General features: G+C 37.7%; 1 protein-coding gene across 1 annotated transcript in view; it reads right to left on the bottom strand.

Annotated features, from left to right (window-relative positions):
* The window catches only part of CSMD1 (CUB and Sushi multiple domains 1), a 2,085,346-nt gene that overhangs the window by 1,454,766 nt on the left and 608,170 nt on the right, over positions 1–22,410 (bottom strand). The window contains 1 exon segment of the mRNA XM_018042044.1: positions 4,346–4,458. Coding sequence (XP_017897533.1) covers positions 4,346–4,458 — 113 coding nt within the window.

The raw sequence follows: 22,410 nt of genomic DNA, 5'->3' as shown, positions 1-22,410 counted from the left end.
TCCATCTAATGTGCTAGTTTGTATGCGATACAGTTTCCTGCCACAGGCTAATCTTTGCAATTTAGTGATGTCGAATTCTTCCTCACTCTGCTGGTGGTTATTTTTCCTAAAAAGATTTTTTTTTTAAACTGTCAGATTCTTATAGATTTCAAGCACAACATTTAAGGCCAATATATTCAAATATGGCACCATGGGAAGGTGAGAAAATGCTAAATGTGTAAAATTAGTATTTTATGGACAAAATATTTGACTGTCTACAATTGTGATTAATTTTTTCCCTTTTCAACTACCTTGTCAGCCAGATTTTATTTTAAGAAAATATTCTTAAGAAAAGATTCTTACCATTTCTATCAGGTTTGCCTTAGACAGGAATCCAATTTAACCTTCCTTTTACCTCAAACAATTACAGCAAAGGTAAGTTCTGTGGTAAAATGTGCATAAAATTTCTGTTCCCATTTTTTAAAAAAGAAAAAAAAAAAGAGTCATCCCATGGATAAAGTCTTGGTCAATTTGGTTTCCAATCAACAGAATTGCCCTACACTATCAAGAAATGTTCTACAGAAGAAAAGTATTAATTTTAGTGAGTACACATTGCACTCAATTTGAATCACAGAATCAGGGCTTTCTATTCAAACGCAGCTTATATAATACATAGAAATTCTTTTTATACAAATACTAGAGGATAAAAATACAATGTCAAAGAAACTTATTTTACCTGCAAAAATACCTTAAAAGTCAATCTAAATTATAGTAAACAATTGGTAAAAAAAAAAAAAAAACTAAAATTTTAAAATATAACCAATACTAAAATTATTGAAAGTTAATGTATGAAAAATTACCAAGTAATTCATGAAACATCTAAAATGATATTCAGGATGCGCATTAATGAGAGAAGAGTCACTTAAAAATAAATTAGATTTCAGAACCAAAAACTGGGAGTGAAAATACTTTCATCATACATTCACTAGTGTTTCTAATGTTTAGTTCACTTTGTCACTAGCAAGAGAAAATATTAGAACAGAGAAGACTTGCCTTTTAAAAAGCGAAACAAAAAATCATCAGAGTGACGGGTCCTTTGGGGCACAATTCTAGATTGTCACATGTCACCAAGTGGGTTTGTTCTCTTTGTCCTTAGGTCTCATGGCCGCCTTGTCACACATCTGTCATGGCATAACATCTGTCGTGTCTTGACATGCCATGTAAAGTTTCTGACCGCCTGGAAGATTTTTCCCTTAAATCATAAGTAAATGTGATGATACAAATAATTTTATTTCAGTAACTGAGATCTTGATGAAAAAAAGTTGAAAGGTAGAAAAAAAAATGTTATTTATATTGGACAAGCATAGGAATATTGATAGTAATTCATCTCATTGTAAATTATGTGTAACCCCAGCGTATTTGTTATAAATTTACCAAATAAAATCATGCAAATTCTTTGGCTGGCCATGAAGAATAATGTTCAGTGACAGAATTAGGAAATATAACTTTATAAAATACCCTATTAAAATAGTAGCTTCAATTTTATTATTCTATATATATGGGTTAAAATACGGTGATTTCATCAACAATCTATGAACTTACCCACTACTTAAAAAGCTAATTACTATATGTGAATAATGCTAGTGAGACATGTATAAATATATCCATTTAATTTTCAGGGTTAAATTTAATGACTGAACACATTAATTAGAATAATTTAATTTACTGTTTCCATACTCCTTAGGTAGCTTAATATCTCCATGTATGAATAATAATTTATGTAAATAGTACTTATCCCAAATAGTACTTTCAGCAAACTATAAAGTCCAGTGTCCAGATTAAGTCCAAGTTAAGTTTATTACTAAGCCTATCTTGTGTAGACAGATTTTTTTTTTTAAAGTTTGGAAGATTTTCTCCCAATTCAACAAATAAATATAAATAAAACTGAAAATAAAAACCTCAAAAAAAGAAGGAATAAAATAATAAATAAAAATTAAACATAAATCTGGAAAAATTGGTAATCATTTAAGAACTGGAGAAAAAATTGAATCTGATTTAGCATTAAAATTTTAATTCAAGTTTTCCTTAGAGGTCTTGGATAAGACATAGACATTTTATTGAATTATTTGGTTTATATTAATTACTTGGAAGACAGTGTTGTCAGTATAAAAACCAGTGGGATCCGATGTTCTAGTTCCAAAACAACGTTAGATATTTTTCTGACTCATTGGTTATGCTTAATATTATATCTGAATAGGTGTATCTGAATATTTTATACACTGTTCTCGATATAAATCTCTTTTTCCCATGACCATTACATTGGTAAGTTATAGCTGTGTATAAACTTCCTGTGTGAAATGATATTGATAAACCAGCTGATATTTACAAAGTTTTTGTCTCTTCTGCAAAAATTCTTGTCTTTAATCTTCTATTTAGACTGCAATTAACTTTATTTCAACAGATAACACAAATTTATCAGTTGATCTGTAAGCTAATAAAAATATTTTACAAATAAAGATATTGCATATTTTATGATTTTTATTTTGCTAAAAAAGCACTTTTATTTTAATGCTTTGCTTTCAAAATAATGCATTGTATTTACTTGTAAATATAAGACTATATTGTAATGCAACTATGGAAAACAAAAATTTCAAACATCTTCACACAACAACATTTTAAAAAATGCAGGTAACTCATGGCTCTGTTTTTCTCATCAGTTTTCCAATTTTGTTGACAACTCATAAACATTTTCCCAACAGAGACGATCTCACCAATCATTTTTCACTATGCCATGATGACAACCACAAACACCACCAAAAACGTCCGAGAAAGATTCAGTTTAATTATTGATTTGGCAGTCACTCAGCGTCAGTCGAGTTTCTGCAACATTTATCTTATGAAATTCACCAAAACACGGTATTAAGGATCAACTTTGTCAGAAAGGGAAAGAAAACTGCCAAGGTTTTTAAAATGTTGAAGCATTAGCCACCTTATGAAATACCGTATGTGCTGACTGGACAAGTTCTGTTTCATAGCAGCTAGTACAGATTGCTTCAGAAACACTTTTGCAATGTCAAGTGAGAAAGAAATTATGTGAAGCTGGGGTATGCAGGAAGTGGTAGATACAAGCAAATCTGAAAGCTAGTAGGACCTATTAACCTTGAACTAGCCTGTTACTCTTCCAAAGATTAAATGATCCCCAGGTAATCAGTAATGAGCTTAAGGATGAGTTACTCTTTCAGGCAATGGATGCACGTTTATATATAAAAGCAGTGACCTGGAAGAACTGGAGTCAGAGTTAGTATAAAATTCTAAGCATCATTCCACATAAGACTTTACTTAAATAAAAGGATGAATTGCTCTGCTTATATTCCTTTGCAAAGAGGACAGTCTAACCTTGTATTTTCTGATAATTGCATGGTAGCTAAGCTCAGTTGCAAAAAGCATGTGTAGATTTTATCTTTCCAAGAAGAATGATTTTTGCAAAAGTGTGTGAAGTATTGCAAAGAGGAAGACACACAGAGGTGACTTAATCCAGGAAGGCTCGCTAAGTGGACATTGGATTGGGCCCACCCCCACCCTACATAGCCCTTTTCAATTCATGGGCTTCCGAGTTTATGTTAAAAATAAAAGATGCTGCATTACACATGAGACAAAAATTAAAATATATATGTGAAACAAGACTAAACAGACCTCGGCACTTATACTTACCATATAGTAGTGCAATTTCCTAAAACTGAATATTTTGCAATCATGTATATTATTCCCTCTATCAAAGGCTGAAATCTCTTTTATCTTCTTGAAATTTCTGCCCAAAAGAGTCAACAATGACAGTGAGGCCCCAAACTCACCTCAGCACAAAGTCCGAAAACACCAAAAATAAAGTAAAAAGAAATGCACCCCCCATGCCTTGCAAGCACCAAATGAAATCACTTTCTTCATTCGAAGTTTCAAATTATGACAGCCAAAACTCATGTAATGGGATTCACTTTACCTAGGCACCAACTCTGAATATTACTGTCCAGCAATTATTTTAAGAAAGCTTGTCTCCATTAAGATTGGAGAAAAGGAAGACTGTCAATTAACATCCTAACTACTCAAAACTTCACTGCCACACATCAAAAGAAAACCATTCTTCCAATGAAAAAGCTCTAGCAACAAAGGAAAATTGTCAACACACATGTTGTGCCAGAAATTTGAGCCATTACAGTAAATGGCATTCTCCCAGCATCAAAACACAGAAGTCCAACATTTGAACCATTAGAACCACGCGGGAAGCAGCAGCTTCGGTTTGTGTGAACAGCCTTCCTGGCCAGTGTGAAGCCATCTTCACAGGGGGTGTGGGGGTGCACAGCAAGCACCTTACCTTCATACAGCGCTTTGAATCCCTGGGCACTCACAGCGAAGTCTGTCGTGAACCACAGAGTAAGGATGGAGCCGCTGCTGACGATGGAGGAAGGCAGCTGAAATCCCGACAACCTGAATTTCAAAAAGACGTGAATACAGTTAAAAAGGACGAACTTGTTTTTGAAGCTTATTTGATGAACTCACTCAATTCTTCTTTCCACTGTGGCCTATTTATTTGACATAAGTCATTGAACAATTACATGATCTGTATACCAGGTGTTGCCAGTTCATTGAAATGAAGCACATTCCAATATCAGAACTTGCTTGTTTAAACAATTCTTGAAAAAATCGTTTCCTGAAGGAAATGTACAATACACCATTGTCTAAACATAATGCATGGAACTTGAAATGATGCACTCAACTGTATACCTGCGACACATTAACATTCCATTTGCTTTTGAGTTATTTCTCTAAGTCATCAGTGTGTTGTCACATCTCATTATTAATATGCTTATCTTTTACTATTTCCATACAATAGATCAGTTTCTCTTGAAAACATACGTTAGTCACAGCATCAGAAATAAGAGTCAGTGATTGCCTTGAACAGAGGTCAAATGAATTGATTTTAATATTTGGTTTTCAAGACAGATTTTTTAGATTATAAGATGTATGTTTCAATTATCACTAAGTTGGGATACATTTAGATATCTTAACGATGATAAAGTCAGAACTCTGAAGGAGTGAACTAGTATAATGATATGCACAATACTTTACAAATGAAGAGCTTTTCAAAAGGCCAAAGAGATGTTTCATCAGTTTATATTTTACCTAAAGTTTGCTAATTAAGCAGTCTCTCTACAGATACCTGGTTTAGCACAGTCTGAACACAAACCTATGATTCACCTACACAAAAAAAGCTAACTTGAGCATTCATTCCTAGTAGGAGAAACTCAGTCTTGCCAGGAATCCTATGGTATCAAGCGCTTGATTACAACCACTGTAGTTGCAGAATCAAACCAGAAGCTAATAAGAGAAAAATGAAAAGACAATTGCCATTCTCCCCAATCATCCCACCCTCGTACAATATTGTAAAGTTATTAACCTCCAATTAAAATAAATAAATTTATATTAAAAAAAAAGAAAAGGCAATCACTAGCTGTTAAACAGAACACTTCCAAATAATCCATGGATCAAAGAAGTTGCAAGGTAATTTTAAAAAATCCTTTAAACTGAATGAGAATACAAAATCCAAGATATCAAAATCAGCAGTGCTGAGATGGGAAGGAACGGCACTGAAAGCACACACAGAAGAGAGGAAAATTCTCATATCTGTAATCCAAGCACCCATTAAAGAGCTCAAAAAGGTATAGTAAAATAAACCAAAAGCCAACAGAAGGCAAAAATTAAAAGCACCAGAATCAGTTGAAATGAAAACAGAAAACAATGAAACAAAGTTTCTTCTTGGAAAAGATAAACAAAATTAACAAATGTAGCAGAAATGACCCGCCCTGCTCAAAAAAAAAAAAAAAAAACGGGGCAGGATAAGAAAAGACACAGATATCTAATATCAATAATAAAATAGCAGATATTACTTGAAACCTCACAGACATTTTTAAAAATGCCATAAAAACTATAGCTGTAAATTTGACAACTAAAATGAAACTTGTTACTTTCTTGAAACACACACAGGACTGCAACTTACTCAATGAAATAGATCAATGTGAATAACCCGGTAACTATCAAAACTTCCCCCAAAGATATGTCTAAGCCTGGGTTGTTTTACAGAGGAATTCTTTTGCCTGCCTTAAGAGTCAATGTCTGATTCACCCTAAAATGGAATGGAATGGGTGAATTTAACTCAGATGACCATTATATCTACTACTGTGGGCAGGAAGCCCTTAGAAGAAATGGAGTAGCCATCATAGTCAATAAGAGTTCAACATACAGTACTTGGATGCAGTCTCAAAAATGAAAGAATGATCTCTGTTCATTTCCAAGGCAAACCATTCAATATCATGGTAATCCAAGTCTATGCCCTGACCAGTAATGCTGAAGAAGCTGAAGTTGAATGGTTCTATGAAGACCTGCAAGACCTTTTAGAACTGACACCAAAAAGATGTAGTTTTCATTATAGGGGACAGGAATGCAAAAGTAGGAAGTCAAGAAACACCTGGAGTAACAGGCAAATTTGGCCTTGGAGTACAGAATGAAGCAGGGTAAAGGCTAATTGAGTTTTGCCAAGAGAACACACTGGCCATAGCAAACACCCTCTTCCAACAACACAAGAGAAGATTCTATACATAGACATCACCAGATGGTTGACACCGAAATCATACTGATTATATTCTTTGAAGCCAAAGATGGAGAAGCTCTACAGAGTCAGCAAAAACAAGACTGGGAGCTGACTGTGGCTCAGATCAAGAACTCCTTATTGCCAAATTCAGACTTAAATTGAAGAAAGTGGGGAAAACCACTAGACCATTCAGGTATGATCTAAATCAAATCCTATATGATTATAAGTGGAAGTGGGAAATAGATTTAAGGGACTAGATCTGATAGAATTCCTGATGAACTATGGATGGAGGTTTGTGACATTGTATAGGAGACAGGAATCAAGACCATCCCCAAGAAAAAGAAATGCAAAAAAAGCAAAATGGCTGTCTGAGGAGGCCTTACAAATAGCTGTGAAAGAAGGGAAATGAAAAGCAAAGGAGAAAAGGAACGATATACCCGTCTGAATGCAGAGTTCCAAAGAATAGCAAGGAGCGATGAGAAAGCCTTCCTCAGCGAACAATGCAAAGAAATAGAGGAAAACAACAGAATGGGAAAGACTACAGATCTCTTCAAGAAAATTACAGATACCAAGGGAACATTTCATGCAAAGATGGGCTCAATAAAGGACAAAAATGGTATGGACCTAACAGAAGGAGAAGATATTAAGAAGAGGTGGCAAGAATACACACAAGAACTGTACAAAAAAAGATCTTCATGATCCAGATACTCACGATGGTGTGATCACTCACCTAGAGCCAGACATCCTGGATTATGTAGTCAAGTGGGCCTTAGGAAGCATCACTATGAACAAAGCTAGCGGAGGTGATGGAATTCCAGTTGAGCTATTTCAAATCCTAAAAGATGATGCTGTGAAAGTGCTGCACTCAATATGTCAGCAAATTTGGAAAACTCAGCAGTGTCCACATGACTGGAAAAGGTCAGTTTTAATTCCAATCCCAAAGAAAGGCAATGCCAAAGAATGTCCAAACTACTGCACAATTTCATTCATCTCACACCCTAGCAAAGTAATGTTCAAAATTCTCCAAGCCAGACTTTAGCAATATGTGAACTGTGAACTTCCAGATGTTCAAGCATATTTTAGAAAAGGCATAGGAACCAGAGATCAAATTGCCAACATCTGCTGTATCACGGAAAAAGCAAGAGAGTTCCAGAAAAGCATCTATTTCTGCTTTATTGACTATGCCAAAACCTTTGACTGTGTGGATCACAATAAACTGGAAAATTCTGAGAGAGATGGGAATACCAGACCACCTAACCTGCCTCTTGAGAATCAGGAAGCAACAGTTAGAACTGGACATGGAATAACAGACTGGTTCCAAATAGGAAAATGAGGATGTCAAGGCTGTATATTGTTACCCTACTTATTTAACTTATATACAGAGTACATCATGTGAAATGTTGGGCTGGAGGAAGCACAAGGTGGAATCAAGATTGCTGGGAAAAATATCAATAACCTCAGATATGCAGATGACACCTCCCTTATGGCAGAAAGTGAAGAGGAACTAAAGAGTCTCTTGATGAAAGTGAAAGTGGAGTGTGAAAAAGTTGGCTTAAAGCTCAACATTCAGAAAACGAAGATCATGGCATCTGGTTCCGCTACTTCATGGCAAATAGATGGGGAAACAGTGGAAACAGTGGCTGACTTTATTTTTCTGGGCTCCAAAATCACTGCAGATGGTGATTGAAGCCATGAAATTAAAAGATGCTTAGTCCTTGGAAAGTTATGACCAACCTAGACAGCATATTAAAAAGCAGAGACATTACTTTGCCAACAAAGTTCCATCTAGTCAAGGCTATGGTTTTTCCAGTAGTCATGTATGGATGTGAGAGTTGGACTATAAAGAAAGCTGAGCACTGAAGAATTGATGCTTTTGAACTGTGGTCTTGGACATGACCCTTGAAAGTTCCTTGGACTGCAAGGAGATCCAACCAGTCCATCCTAAAGGAAATCAGTCCTGGGTGTTCATTGGAAGGACTGATGTTGAAGCTGAAACTACAATACTTTGGCCACCTGATGAGAAGAGCTGACTCATTTGAAAAGACCCTGATGCTGGAAATGATTGAGGGCAAGCGGAGAAGGGGATGACAGAGGATGAGATTGTTGGATGGCATCATTGACTCAATGGAAATGAGTTAGAGTAAACTCTGGGAGTTGGTGATGGACAGGGAGGCCTGGTGTGCTCCAGTTCATGGGGTCACAAAGAGTCGGATCTGACTGATTGACTAAACTGAACTCTAATGAAGTTCATAAGGATGGAACGCTAATTCAACAGGACAGGTGGCCTTATAAGAAGAGGACAGAAGAGAAAGTCTCTCCCTCTCCTTCCTCCACATACAAACACTAAGATAAGGCCATGTGAGCACATAGCCCGAGGACAGGTGTCAGAAGGAAAGTCTTCATAAGAACTTGATCACCCTCACATAGATGTCCATCCTCTAGAAATGCAAGAAAATGAATGTCTGTTGTTTAAGCCACCCAATCTGTTGGTGTTTTGTCGTAGCAGACCAAGCTAAGATACTCTGATACAAGTGATAGACAAAGGCAGTACAGAAAAAGAAAACAAACCAATATCCCTCATAGATACAGATGTGAAAATCCTTAACAAAATAAGAGAAAATAAAGTAAGGAATATATATGAATAATTATTCAATAAGACCAAGTAGGGTTTACTCCACAGATATATATGCAATTCAGTATTTGAAAACCAACCAACGTATCTGCGATAATCACAGGCTGTAGAATAAAATCACATGATTGCAATAATCCATGTAGGAAAACACATTTGGCTAATTTAAATATGAAGTTATGACAAAGTTTTTAATAAAATATGAACAGAGGTTGAAAACTTCTCCAACTTGACAGTAATTACCTACAAAAGAACCTACATCTAACATTATGTTTATTGAGGGAAGACTGAATATTCCCCCCTAAGATTGAGAACAGGCAGAAAGATATGTATGGTTTTATCCCTTTCATTCAACACTGTGCCAGAAAACTTAGCCAGTGTAATAAGCCAAGAAAAAAAAAATAAAAGCATACAGATCAGAAAGGAAAGAAATAAAATCCCATCTATTTCCAAATGATGCAATTATCTATATATGTTATGCCAAGGAATCTGTAAGAAAACTCTTAGAGGTAATAGCTGAAGTTAGCAAGCATGTAGTATATACAATAGACACACAAAATTCAATTTTATTTATACATGCTAGCATTGAACATGTGGACACCAAAATTAAAGATACAGTGCTGTTTACAATCAGCCAGAAGAATACTTAGAAGTAACAAAACAGGTACATGACTGCGTCCTGAAAATTGTTAAATGCTGAAGAAAGAAATGAATAAAAAATTAAATAGAGAAATATATTATGTTGAGAGATTGGAAGACTAAATATTGAAAAGACGTCAACTCTCCCCAAATTTTATGTAGGTTTAAGACAGTTTTCATCATAATCCTAGCAAGATTTTTTTAGATATAAACAAGATTCTTCTAAAATTTAAATGGAAAGCCAAAGGAAAAAAAGGAATAGCTTAAATAATTTTGAACAAGAATAAAATAGCAGAAATTCTGAAAATGAATAAATCAGTACACTGGTTTTTAAGACTTGCTTTGTAGCTACAGTAACCAAAACCAGGTGGTGTTGACAGAGGGCAGACTCATCTATCACTGAATCAAAACAGAGAACTCAGACCCCTGTAAATATGCCCAAATGATTTCTGAAAGGTACAAAAGAAACTCAGTGGAATAATGAAAGCTTTTCAATGAATGGTGCTTGAACAACTCGAAGTCCACAAGCAAAAACTTTATGTAACACCCTACAGAAGTCCAATGTCCTCTAGAATAATTTACTCAATATTGATCACAGACATAAACATAAAATGTAAAAGTGCACATCTTTTAGAAGAAAACAGGGGGAAACTGTTAGGGTCTTGGACTAGTCAAATTTCCTAGCTGCTGCTGCTGCTGCTAAGTCGCTTCAGTCGTGTCCGACTCCGTGCGACCCCCTAGAGGGGACACCAAAAGCACAATCTATAAAAGGAAAAAGTGTTCTATCAGACATCACAAAAATTACAAACTTTCACTCCGTGAAGGACACAGGTAAGAAATGAAAAGACATGCCGGAGACTACTAGAAAATACTGGCAAGCCACATATATAACAAGGACAACTGTCTACAGTATATTAAAAAAAAAAAAACACACACTTTAAAAGACTCAATAGCAAAAGAACAAATTATTTAATTAGAAAACAGGCAAAAAACAAAGTGTTATTTCATCTAAAAAATATACAGATGGCAAATAAGCACATGAAAAGATGTTCAATATTATTAGTAATTTGGGAAATGTTAATAAAAAACATAAAGACATATTACTATATACCTATTCACAAGGTCTAAAATGAAAAATAGTGAAAATGCCAAATGTTGGCTTGAGTGTGGAGAAAATGCCTTGCTCATAAATCACTAGTGGGCAGAGTCATTTTGGAAAACTGTGTGACAAGTTTCTTAAAATATTAAACATGCAGTTATCACATGACCAAGCAATGATCCTCCTGAGCAGTATTTACCCCAGAGAACTGAATATTTCTGCTCACACAAAATCTGTAGAAGAATATATATGAATATATATATGCATGTATATATTAAAAATATATATATACACACACACACTAAGTCACTTCAGTTGTGTCCGACTCTTTGTGACTTCATGGCCTGCAGCCCGCCAGGCTCCTCTGTCCACTGGATTCTCCAGGCAAAAATACTAGAGTAGGTTGCTATTTCCCCCTTCAACAGATCTTCCTGACCTACGAATCGAATCCATGTCTCCTGCATTGGCAGGCAGATTCTTTACCACGAGTATCAATCACCTGGGAAGCCCATATATATACATGCACACACATATATACACTTACTTAATCACAAACTGGAAATAACTCATATGTCCTTCAAGAGGTGAATGGTTTCCAAATTGTGGAACATCTATGCCATGTATTTGCTACTCAACAATAAAAATAAATGGACTATTGACTTTTAACATCTGGATGACTCTCCAGACAATTATGCAGAGTAGAAAACAGTCAATCCAAAATAGATTACATACTGTATGACTTCAACATTTTTGAAAAGACAAATTTATTGAAAAGGGGAATGGGTTATCTGTGGCCAATAATTAAGGAGGGGTTGAGACAGGAGGGAGGTGAGCATTACCATTAAAGGGTCACATGAGGGATTCTTGGGCTTCCCTCCAGGCTTCTGCAATGCAGGAGACCCCAGTTCGATTCCTGGGTTGGGAAGATACCCTGGAGAAGGGATAGGCTACCCACTCCAATATACTTGGGCTTCCCTTGTGGCTCAACTAAAGAATCCTCCTGCAGTGAGGGAGACCTGGGTTTGATCCCTGGGTTGGGAAGATCCCTAGGAGAAGGGAAAGACTACCCACTCCAGTATTCCTGCCTGGAGAATTCCATGGACTCTATAGTCCATCGGGTTGCAAAGAGTCGGACACGACTGAGTGACTTTCACTTCACTGAGGGATACTTATCCTCTGTATCTGGACAGTTTCAGGGTGAATATCCTGGCAGTGTCCATCTACTACCATTTTGTAAGATGTTACCTTTGGAGAAACTGGGTAAAGTATACACAAAATCTATGTTGTTCCTTACAATTGCATGTAAATCTATGATTATCTCAAATATAGAAGTTTACAAAACAAAGATTGGTGTGGGTGGGGCAGAGGCACTTAAGAAAATACATATATTGAGATAAAAATCATCTAATTAATAAAACACAGAGTATTTAATAATAAAACATCTTCTCACTAGGATGAAAACAAAGTTAACAGAAAAATGTTAAGGATTGTTTTATTTAGTGATAGTGTGTTTTGAAGTTTTAAATAAGTTTAAGTAAAAAATAATGTGGGTTATTATTGTTGTTGTTTAGTTACTAAGCCATGCCCAAATCTTTGTGACCCCATGGATGGTAGCCCACCAGGCTCCTCTGTCCATGAGATTTCCCAGGCAACAATACTGGAGTGAGTTGCCATTTCCTTCTCCAGGGGATCTTTCTAACCCAGGGACTGAAGCCATGTCTCCTGAATTGGAAGGCAGATTCTTTATCACTGAGACACCAGGGAAGCCCAAATAATGTGATAACACATTAAAATAAACTCATTCGAGTTCTCTTTAATGAATTGTATAATGAACTGTGAATAAGAAGGGAAAGTGTCAAACAATAGTTTAAATCACTTTAAATCACTGAAGCGGCATGAACTCATTCATACGTGATATCTGAAGAATGAGGTCGAATGTTGGTTGAGGGCAGTGGAGAGTACGACCTGTTCTAGTTAATCACGAAGAACATTCAAGGGCTAAACTTGTGGTTTCGTGTTTATAGACTCTACCCCTTGCACCAACGGTGAGAGAGGAATGTGATAGCAATGACAGTGAGGGACTCGATTTTTGGTCTCCCTGCAAACATGTCATTGAGTATGAAAATCATGGCAGTTTTCATTCCAATCCAAAAGAAAGGCAATGACAAACAACGTTCAAACACCACACAACAGCACTCATTTCACATGCTAGCAAGGTAATACTCAAATTTCTCCAAGCTAGGATTTAACAGTATGTGAACTGAGAACTTTCAGATGGACAACCTGCATTTAGAAAAGACAGAGGAACCAGAGATCAAATTGTCAACATCTGCTAGATCACAGAAAAAGCAATGGAATTCCAGATAAACATCTATTTCTGCTTCTTTGACTACATGAAAGCCTTTGACTGTGCGGATCACAACAAACTGTGCAAAATTCTTAAATAAATGGGAATACCAGATCACCTTCCCTGCCTCCTCAGGAATCTATATTCAGATCAAGAAGCAACAGTTAGAACTGGCCATGGAACAACAAACTGGTTACAAATTGGGAAAGGAGTACATCAAGGCTGTATATTGTCACCTGCTTATTTAACTTATATGCAGAGGACATCATGAGAAATGCTGGGCTGGATGAAGCACAAGTTGGAATCAAGATTGCAGGGAGAAATACCAATAACCTCAGATATTCAGATGACACCACCCTTATGGCAGAAAGTGAAGAGGAACTAAAGAACCTTTTGATGAAAGTGAAAGAGGAGAGTAAAAAGGCTGGCTTAAAACTCAGCTTTCAAAAAACTAAGATCATGGCATCTAGTCCCATTACTTCATGGCAAATAAATGGGGAAACAATGGAAACAGTGACAGACTTTATTTTCTTGGGCTCCAAAATCACTGTGGATGGTGACTGCAGTCATGAAATTAAAAGATGCTTCCTCCTTGGAAGAAAAGCTATGACAAACCTAGATAGCATATTAAAAGTAGAGACATCACTTTGCCAACATAGTCAAAGCTATATTTTTTCCAGTAGTCCTATATGGATGTGAGTTGGACTGTAAAGAAAGCTGAGTGACAAGGAATTGATGCTTTTGAACTGTGGTGTTGGAGAAGGTTCTTGAGAGTCCCTTGGACAGCAAGGAGATCAAAAGGGATCAATCATAAAGGAAATAAACCCTGAATATTCATTGGAAAGACTGATGCTGAAGCTGAAGCTCCAATACTTTGGCCACCTGATGGGAAGAACTGACTCACTGGAAAAGACCCTGATGCTGGGAAAAATTAAGCATAGAGAGAAAAGAGGCAACAGAGGATGAGACAGTTGGATGGCATCATCAACTCAATAGACATGAACCTGGGCAAACTCTGGGAGATAGTGAAGGACAGGGAAGCCTGAGGTGCTGCAGTCCATGATGTCACAGAGTCGGACCTGACTGAATGACTAAACAAACAATAATTGATACATCACTCATATCCTATGCATGAGGACCCTGGGGACACATTTCAGTGTTATCTTCCTTTGAGAAACATATGTTCTTAAGAACTAATTCTTTTTTTTTTAACATCTAGTTAAATCATGTAACATGTGGATTTTTATAGTAGCCTCACTGCAGATTCTGTCAATATGCAACCTCTCAAATTTTTATCATGCTGCCATTCATGTTTCCTTAGACCTTTATACTCCACTTCATCTCTAGATGTAGCTCATCAGGGTACCACACAATAGGATTCAATGAAAACAGGAAAGAAAGAAACTTCGGCCAGTCTTCCCCTCCCCATTTCTATCACACTTACAACATATGCCCATTTGACCTGCTTCTTCATAGAGTGAGACTCAGAAACATCATTGTCACTGTCAGAAAATAACCTTAGCATCATTATTCGAAGCACTGGGTTTTCATATGAGGCCCTAGTTGAATCATTTTTGGGAACAGGAAAAATACGGTTAGAAAAGGAAATAGGTATGAATGAGAAAGCTGACAGGAACATTTCATTCTCAGGAGAATATATTCAGTGTTGGGCTTCCCTGGTGGCTTAGACAGTAAAGAGTTTGCCTGCAGTGTGGAAGACCAGGGTTTGATCCCTGAGTAGGAAAGATCTCCTGGAGAGGGAAATGGCAACCCACTCCAGTACTCTTGCCTGGAAAATCCCATGGACAAAGGGTTGCAAAGAGTCTGACATGACTAAGCGACTTGACTGCTTAATGCAGTGTAGATCCAAACATCTCTTTCTGCGCGCCCTCACCCCTCCCACCCTGGTAAATCTGTCTCTGCCTTTCTCTAGTTGCATGCCTGCTGTCCTATAGAATCTCAGTTACTATATTTCCTGCTTGGAGAGAGAGACCCCCCTCTCACATGCAGCAATCTGACAGAGTATGAAAGAGCATGCCTGTCAAAGTTGAGTGATTTTAAAGTAAAGTGAGGACAATTTGGGGCAGCCCATCCATATTCTTAGTACATATTCACTTGGTAGAAATGTGAGTTTCAGAATGGAACAAGTTTATTCTTCCATCTCTCAAGAAATTACTAGAATGAATTGCACGTAGAAACAGACCCAAAACATTGCATACTATGCTGGGCTGGAAAAAGCACAAACGAGAATCAAGATTACTGGGAGAAATATCAGGAACCTCAGATATGCAGATGACATCACCCTTATGACAGAAAGTGAAGAGGAACTAAAAAGCCTCTTGATGAAAGTGAAAGAGGAGAGTGAAAAAGTTGGCTTAAAGCTCAACATTCAGAAAACTAAGATCATGGCATCTGGTCCCATCACTTCATGGCAAATAGATGGGGAAACAGTGGAAACAGTGTCAGACTTTATTTTGGGGGTCCCCAAAATCACTGCAGATGGTGATTGCAGCCATGAAATTAAAAGACGCTTACTCCTTGGAAGGAAAGTTATGACCAACCTAGATAGCATATTCAAAAGCAGAGACATTACTTTGCCAAAAAAGGTCCATCTAGTCAAGGCTATGGTTTTCCCTGTGGTCATGTACGGATGTGAGAGTTGGACTGTGAAGAAGGCTGAGTGCCGAAGAATTGATGCTTTTGAACTGTGGTGTTGGAGAGGACTCTTGAAAGTCCCTTGGACTGCAAGGAGATCCAACCAGTCCATTCTAAAGGAGATCAGTCCTGGGTATTCATTGGAAGGACTGATGCTGAAGCTAAAACTACAATACTTTGGCCACCTGATGCAAAGAGTTGACTCATTAGAAAAGACCCTGATGCTAGAAGGATTGGGGGCAGGAGGAGCAGGGGATGACAGAGGATGAGATGGCTGGATGGCATCAGCAACTGATGGACATGAGTTTGAGTAAGCTCCGGGAGTTGGTGATGGACAGAGAGGCCTGGTGTGCTGCAATTCATGGGGTCACAAAAAGTCGCACACGGCTGAAGGACTGAACTGAACTGAAGACTATCATTCAACATACTCAAAATGCTGATATCAATGCAGTAATCTTGAGTATTAGATGTGGTGAAGCTGGAAGAAGAATAGTAAGAAATTTAGTGAGAAGCTCAGCAGAAACAAGACTGGTGTGAGCATAGCTTGTTTCATATAAAATAATGAGGAAATTATAATTCCACTCAATAGAGGTGCACTCCTAAATGAAAATAGTATCTAGTTCATTTCTTTGTCTATTCTGCTGAACATATTATTTAAAAAAATTGACATAAAAGTTACAAATCTACTCACATTATAAATTTCAATGATAGACCTTATCACAATGTATAGGCCATATACATACATGGGTCTTACATATATTTAAACTATTGCATAATTTCACTGCTAAAATAATGTGTCAGATTGTAACCTTCATGATCACGTCTTCATTTAACTTCTCATGGCAAAGACCAAGTTAAATACTTTGTAATATTTTCTTTAAACTTTTATTAAAAAAAAAAGTTTGTATGTTACATGGTTGGCACAGCAGCAAAGATATTTGAAGCTACTATACTTGAAAGTCCTCACTGTTATTAATAAGAAATTAAAGCTACCAGTCTTTTTTGTATACTAGGCTATTACAACTGCAGATGTGGTACATATGTACTGCCTGTTTTCCCCTTCCCAAAGCTCTTATCACATTGGTTTGAGTCTGGTTTGACTTAAGAAGGAAGTGATTGCATTGAATTTGTAAATTGCTTTGGGTAGTATACTCATTTTCACTATATTGATTCTTACGATCCATGAACATGGTATATTTCTCCATCTATTAGTGTCCTCTTTGATTTCTTTTATCAGTGTTTTATAGTTTTCTATATATAGGTCTTTAGTTTCTTTAGGTAGATATCGCCAGTCTATGTCTGATGCAGGATACAGCATGCTTGGAGCTGTTGCACAGGGATGACCCAGAGGGATGTTGTGGGGAGGGAGGTGGGAGGGGGGTTCATGTTTGGGAACGCATGTAAGAATTAAAGATTTTTAAATTTAAAAAATAAATAAATAAATAAAAATTTAAAATTAAAAAAAAAAAAGAAGGAAGTGATGTAGTCATTTGGTTTGCTCACACTATTATAGTCCAACACTGAGTTCCTAACAATTATAAGTTATAATTCTTAGACCAAAAGTGTCTAGATGTAAAACACTTGGTAAACTTTCACATTAACAAAAGCCTCAGAAAAGATTTCACGTTTGGCTGTGCTCTATTCACTTAACGCCAAGTTATATACCCAAGAGAACAAGGGAAGTGATCAATGTTATATGAAGAAAAATCAGAACATCTTGTAGTCACATGGGTGCTGTATGTCTACAAGTCAAGGCATTCATCCTATTGTCTAGATCTCACTAGGAGTTAAGAGGCCTTCTAGGTAGTTTCCTATCTGCCTTACGAGCAGGAACACAGAGTGTGCACGAGTGAGTGTGTGTGCGCTCAGTCGTGTTCAACGGACCCTAAGGACTATAGCCTGCCAGGTTCCTCTGTCCATGGGTTTTCCAGGCAAGAATACTAGAGTGGCTTTCCATTTCTTCCTGCAGGGGATCTTCCCCACTCAGGGATTGAACCCGTGTCTCCTTCATCTCTTGCACTGGCAGGTTGATTCTTCACCATTGCACCACTTGGGCACGTAAAAAAGGAACAAGAAAGAACACCTGAATGATTTACTGGTGTCATTTGGAAATGGCTTTCTACACTAATTTCAGAAATATAAAGCTCCTACACCCAGTAGATATTTGTATTTCTAGCTACATTTCTGTGGATGCACAAATATGTACAAATATAATGATGTGTTTTTCCTATAGTCAGCTAGAAAATTTCCTTATGATTAATTTAGTCCATGTGCTGAAATTGTTTTAAAACAATGTACATACTCCAGAAATATCAGTGTTTTAAAACATCTATGAAGATTGATATGTATTATTACTTATGTAATGGGACAGAGCTCTTGAAAAGAACTGAAAATCTTGGAGGGAAAAAACACAGCTGAGTAACGTCTATTTAACTATGTCATTAGGATTCTATGCGGGAGGCAGACAGCTATCTGAAATATCCTCTGAAAGGATCATGCCTCTCTTACATGAACATCTATACATTTTGAGAATGCCAAAGGATTTCTAGTATCCCTGTGATGCGTGCTGAGTCACTTCAGTCGTGTCCAGCTCTTTGCAATCCTATGGGCCCATAGGACCATAGAACCCACCAGGCTCCTCTGTCCAGGGGCTCTGTAGCCCTGCCGCTTCTTGATTAAAAAGGATGCTCTATCCAATTTCTGCTGGTGATTTTCATTTCACAGCTTTTCATGGCTGTGTGTGTACATACAGGTATACTAAATATGGGCATGCCCAGGTGCACGCAAGCGCACACCAACAAGCTGCATCTCTGCTGGGAGGCAAAGAGGATCCTCCCTTCTCTGAAATGTTTCAGCAGCAGCGGTTGAGCGGGACCCTTTGCCACTCTGTGAAAACCTGTGAAAGACAGCCTTTTTTCATTTGTAGACTCCAAGTGGGGTCAGACAGTGGAAGGAGAGGCGCGTGGACTCATTCCCTTCCAGAAGGACTGTGTGTGCTGATGAGGGAGAGGGAGACACTGGAAGCTTGTGGAGAGGGTCTCCTAAATCATTAACCTGTCACAATACTTCCAAGTTTGCCCAGATCAGCCAGAAAGAATGAACACATGTTTTAAAAAGCAAATGCTTGAATCATGGAAATTAACAGTTTAAGAGAACGGACTGTGCCAGGTCACAAAGCCAGCCTGCTCTGTCCTGCGTGTGGCTCTCTGGGCCAGCAATGCTGGGGCATCACCTCCAGGAAAGGCAGGGGTTCCCCACACAGTATCACAGCCCTGGAGGACCCACTTGCTATAATCGTATTTCCTGTTTGGGCATTTTTATGTATTTGTATATGTATTTATATAGTTTTTTAAATGACCAAAAGTTTTATACTAACAGAGTACACTGAAAAGTTTACATTTACTTCCATATATGGTGGGAGGAAAATCTCTATTTCTATTTCTACATAGGAGATATAAAGAAACTGTTACAGTTGTGTTAGCTGAGGATGTTTTTAACTCTAAGTACTATAATATATTCTAGGTATTTGGAGAGAAAAATAAATTTAAGTGTATGTATATATATGCACACACATACATATACATAATTTGGCCACCTGATGTGAACAGCCAACACATTGGAAAATATCCTGATTGATACTGGGAAAGACTGAGGGCAGGAGGAGAAGGGGATGACAGAGGATGAGATGGTTGGATGGCATCACCGACTCAATCGACTTAAGTATGACCAAATTCCAGGAGACAGTGAAGGACCAGGAAGCCTGGTGTGCTGCAGTCCATGGGGTCATAAGGAGTCAGACAGTCCTTAGTGACTGAACAACTATATATATGTGTGTGTGTATATATAATATTTTAATTATTAATACTGTTATATATAGTACATACATGAAATGTGTAGTGATATTAAGTATTGTTATTAACTGCTGTGTTTACAAATATAATGTTATTGCTCAATTCAGTTCAGTTGCTCAGTCGTGTCCGACTCTTTGCAACCCCATGAATCACAGCACGCCAGGCCTCCCTGTATATCACCAGCTCCCGGAGTTCACACAGACTCACGTCCATCGAGTCAGTGATGCCACCCAGCCAACTCATCCTGGGTCGTCCCCTTCTCCTCCTGCCCCCAATCCCTCCCAGCATCAGAGTCTTTTCCAATGAGTCAACTCTTCGCATGAGGTGGCCAAAGTACTGGAGCTTCAGCTTTAGCATCATTCCTTCCAAAGAAATCCCAGGGCTGATCTCCTTCAGGATGGACTGGTTGGATCTCCTTGCAGTCCAAGGGAGTCTCAAGAGTCTTCTCCAACAGCACAGTTCAAAAGCATCAATTCTTTGGTGCTCAGCCTTCTTCACAGTCCAACTCTCACATCCATACATGACCACAGGAAAAACCACAGCCTTGACTAGACAGACCTTAGTCGGCAAAGTAATGTCTCTGCTTTTGAATATGCTATCTAGGTTGGTCATAATATTATTGCCATAGGTTGTGTATTATGTGTGTTTTCATATACACAGCAATTAAACCATTGCATTTGCTTTTACTTACACCCTTTCTTCATAAGAGGCTCACATCTTAAAAAAACTCATATTCTTTAAACATATCATTGCTCATATCATGGTCAGTATATGGTTGCCTTCCCCTCAGAATCCAGAGAGAAACGCATGCACTTATGGTGATTTAGTTTAACTCGCTCTATCTTAGCTTGCATTAGGCAGAATTTTCCTCCTCAGAGTTTATTCTCAACTAAACACTACACTCTTGTCAAAGTCCCTCCGGGGTGGGGGGAATTCCCAAATTTCATTCTAAACAAATGTGCCCAAAATTAATTCCACTGATCCTCTTTTCCTATCCGTGCATCAAGCTTTTTTGAGAAAGTGATTTCACAATTACAGTGTCTATAATACACTATTGGAAACAAAACCCTAAGCAGATTTTGCCCCCAAGCATGAAATAACTTTGTCTTGATGTGTCTCTGTGATGACAGTGGAAACAATTTCGTTCACACATGACATCCACATAATAACAGCCTTTTTCATTCCTAAGTATGAGTGTAAGTACTTTGCCCCAATGTTCTCTTCCTTAGCTCTTGAGTCTTCTATGTTATCAACTTCATCTCTACCTGAGTGATAAGGATCCAGAAATTTTCTTTCTAGTGCAAAATCCATTAGTGGGGTTTTTCTATCAGAATCTCTCTGCAGTCTGTTTTCCCCCAGGTATGCCACTTCTCCATGTTAAGATTTGAGATAAGCCCTGTGCTACTTTAGACTAACACAAAGGCTTTCTGCTTTATTTTCTCATCTAAGGTTTAGGATATTTAACGCTCATCCAAATTTCAGCACAGTCGTGATCAGCGATGCAGGGCCCTAAATCTTATCCTCATTGGCACAGGAAGGGATTAGACAGAGACCCCTGGAGTTTATTCAGGGCTCAGTCACATTAAGAAAATACTTTGAAAACTTGAAATGATATGCAAATTTATTTCACTGTGGTATTTGACAAAGTATATTTTTAAACTGAGACTTCCTCAATTGTGAATCTTACTTCTACAAAATTGAAACCTAAATCCAATAGTTTGTTACATGAAATGCACTAATGTTAGAAATACAAATGTTCCTCAGCTTATAGTGGGGTTATATTCTGATAGTTCAGTTCAGTTGCTCAGTCGTGTCCAACTCTTGGTGACCCTGTGGACTGCAGCATGCCAGGCCTCCCTGTCCATCACCGACTCCCAGAGTTACTCAGACTCATGCCTGTTGAGTCGGTAATGCCATCCAACCATCTCATCCTCTGTCGTCCCCTTCTCCTCCTGCCTTCAATCTTTCCCAGCATCAGGGTCTTTTCAAATGAGTCAGTTCTTTGCATCAGGTGGTCAAAGTACTGGAGTTTCAGCTTCAACATCAGTCCTTCCAATGACTATTCAGGACTGATTTCCTTTAGGATGGGCTGGTTGGATCTCCTTGCAGTCCAAGGAACTCTCAAGAGTCTTTTCCAACACCACAGTTCAAAAGCATCAATCCTTTGGCATTCACCTTTGTTTATAGCCCAACTCGCACATCCATACATGACTACTGGAAAAACCATAGCTTTGACTAGACAGACTTTTGTTGGGAAAGTAATGTCTCTGCTTTTTAATATGCTGTCTATATTCTGATAAACCTATCACAATTTGGAAATCTAAATCAAAAATGCATTCAGTGCCCTTATCTTAAGGAACATCAAAGCTTCTCCTAGCCTACCTTAGATGTGTTGTTCAGACCATTTACATCAGCCTACAGTTGGGCAAAATTTATCTGACACAAAGCCTAAGTTAGAGTAAAGTGCTGAGTGTCTCAAGTCACTTATTAAACACTGCCCCAGAAGTACCGAGCAGACTAGTTCTCATGCGTCCTTTGTTCACCCTGGTGACGGCACAGCTGATCACGCGC

The sequence above is a fragment of the Capra hircus genome, chromosome 27, assembly GCF_001704415.2.
Source record: "Capra hircus breed San Clemente chromosome 27, ASM170441v1, whole genome shotgun sequence".
Lineage (NCBI taxonomy): Eukaryota > Metazoa > Chordata > Mammalia > Artiodactyla > Bovidae > Capra > Capra hircus.
The sequence above is the reverse complement of the archived record's forward strand: the minus strand, read 5'-3'. Positions and strand labels throughout refer to the sequence as shown.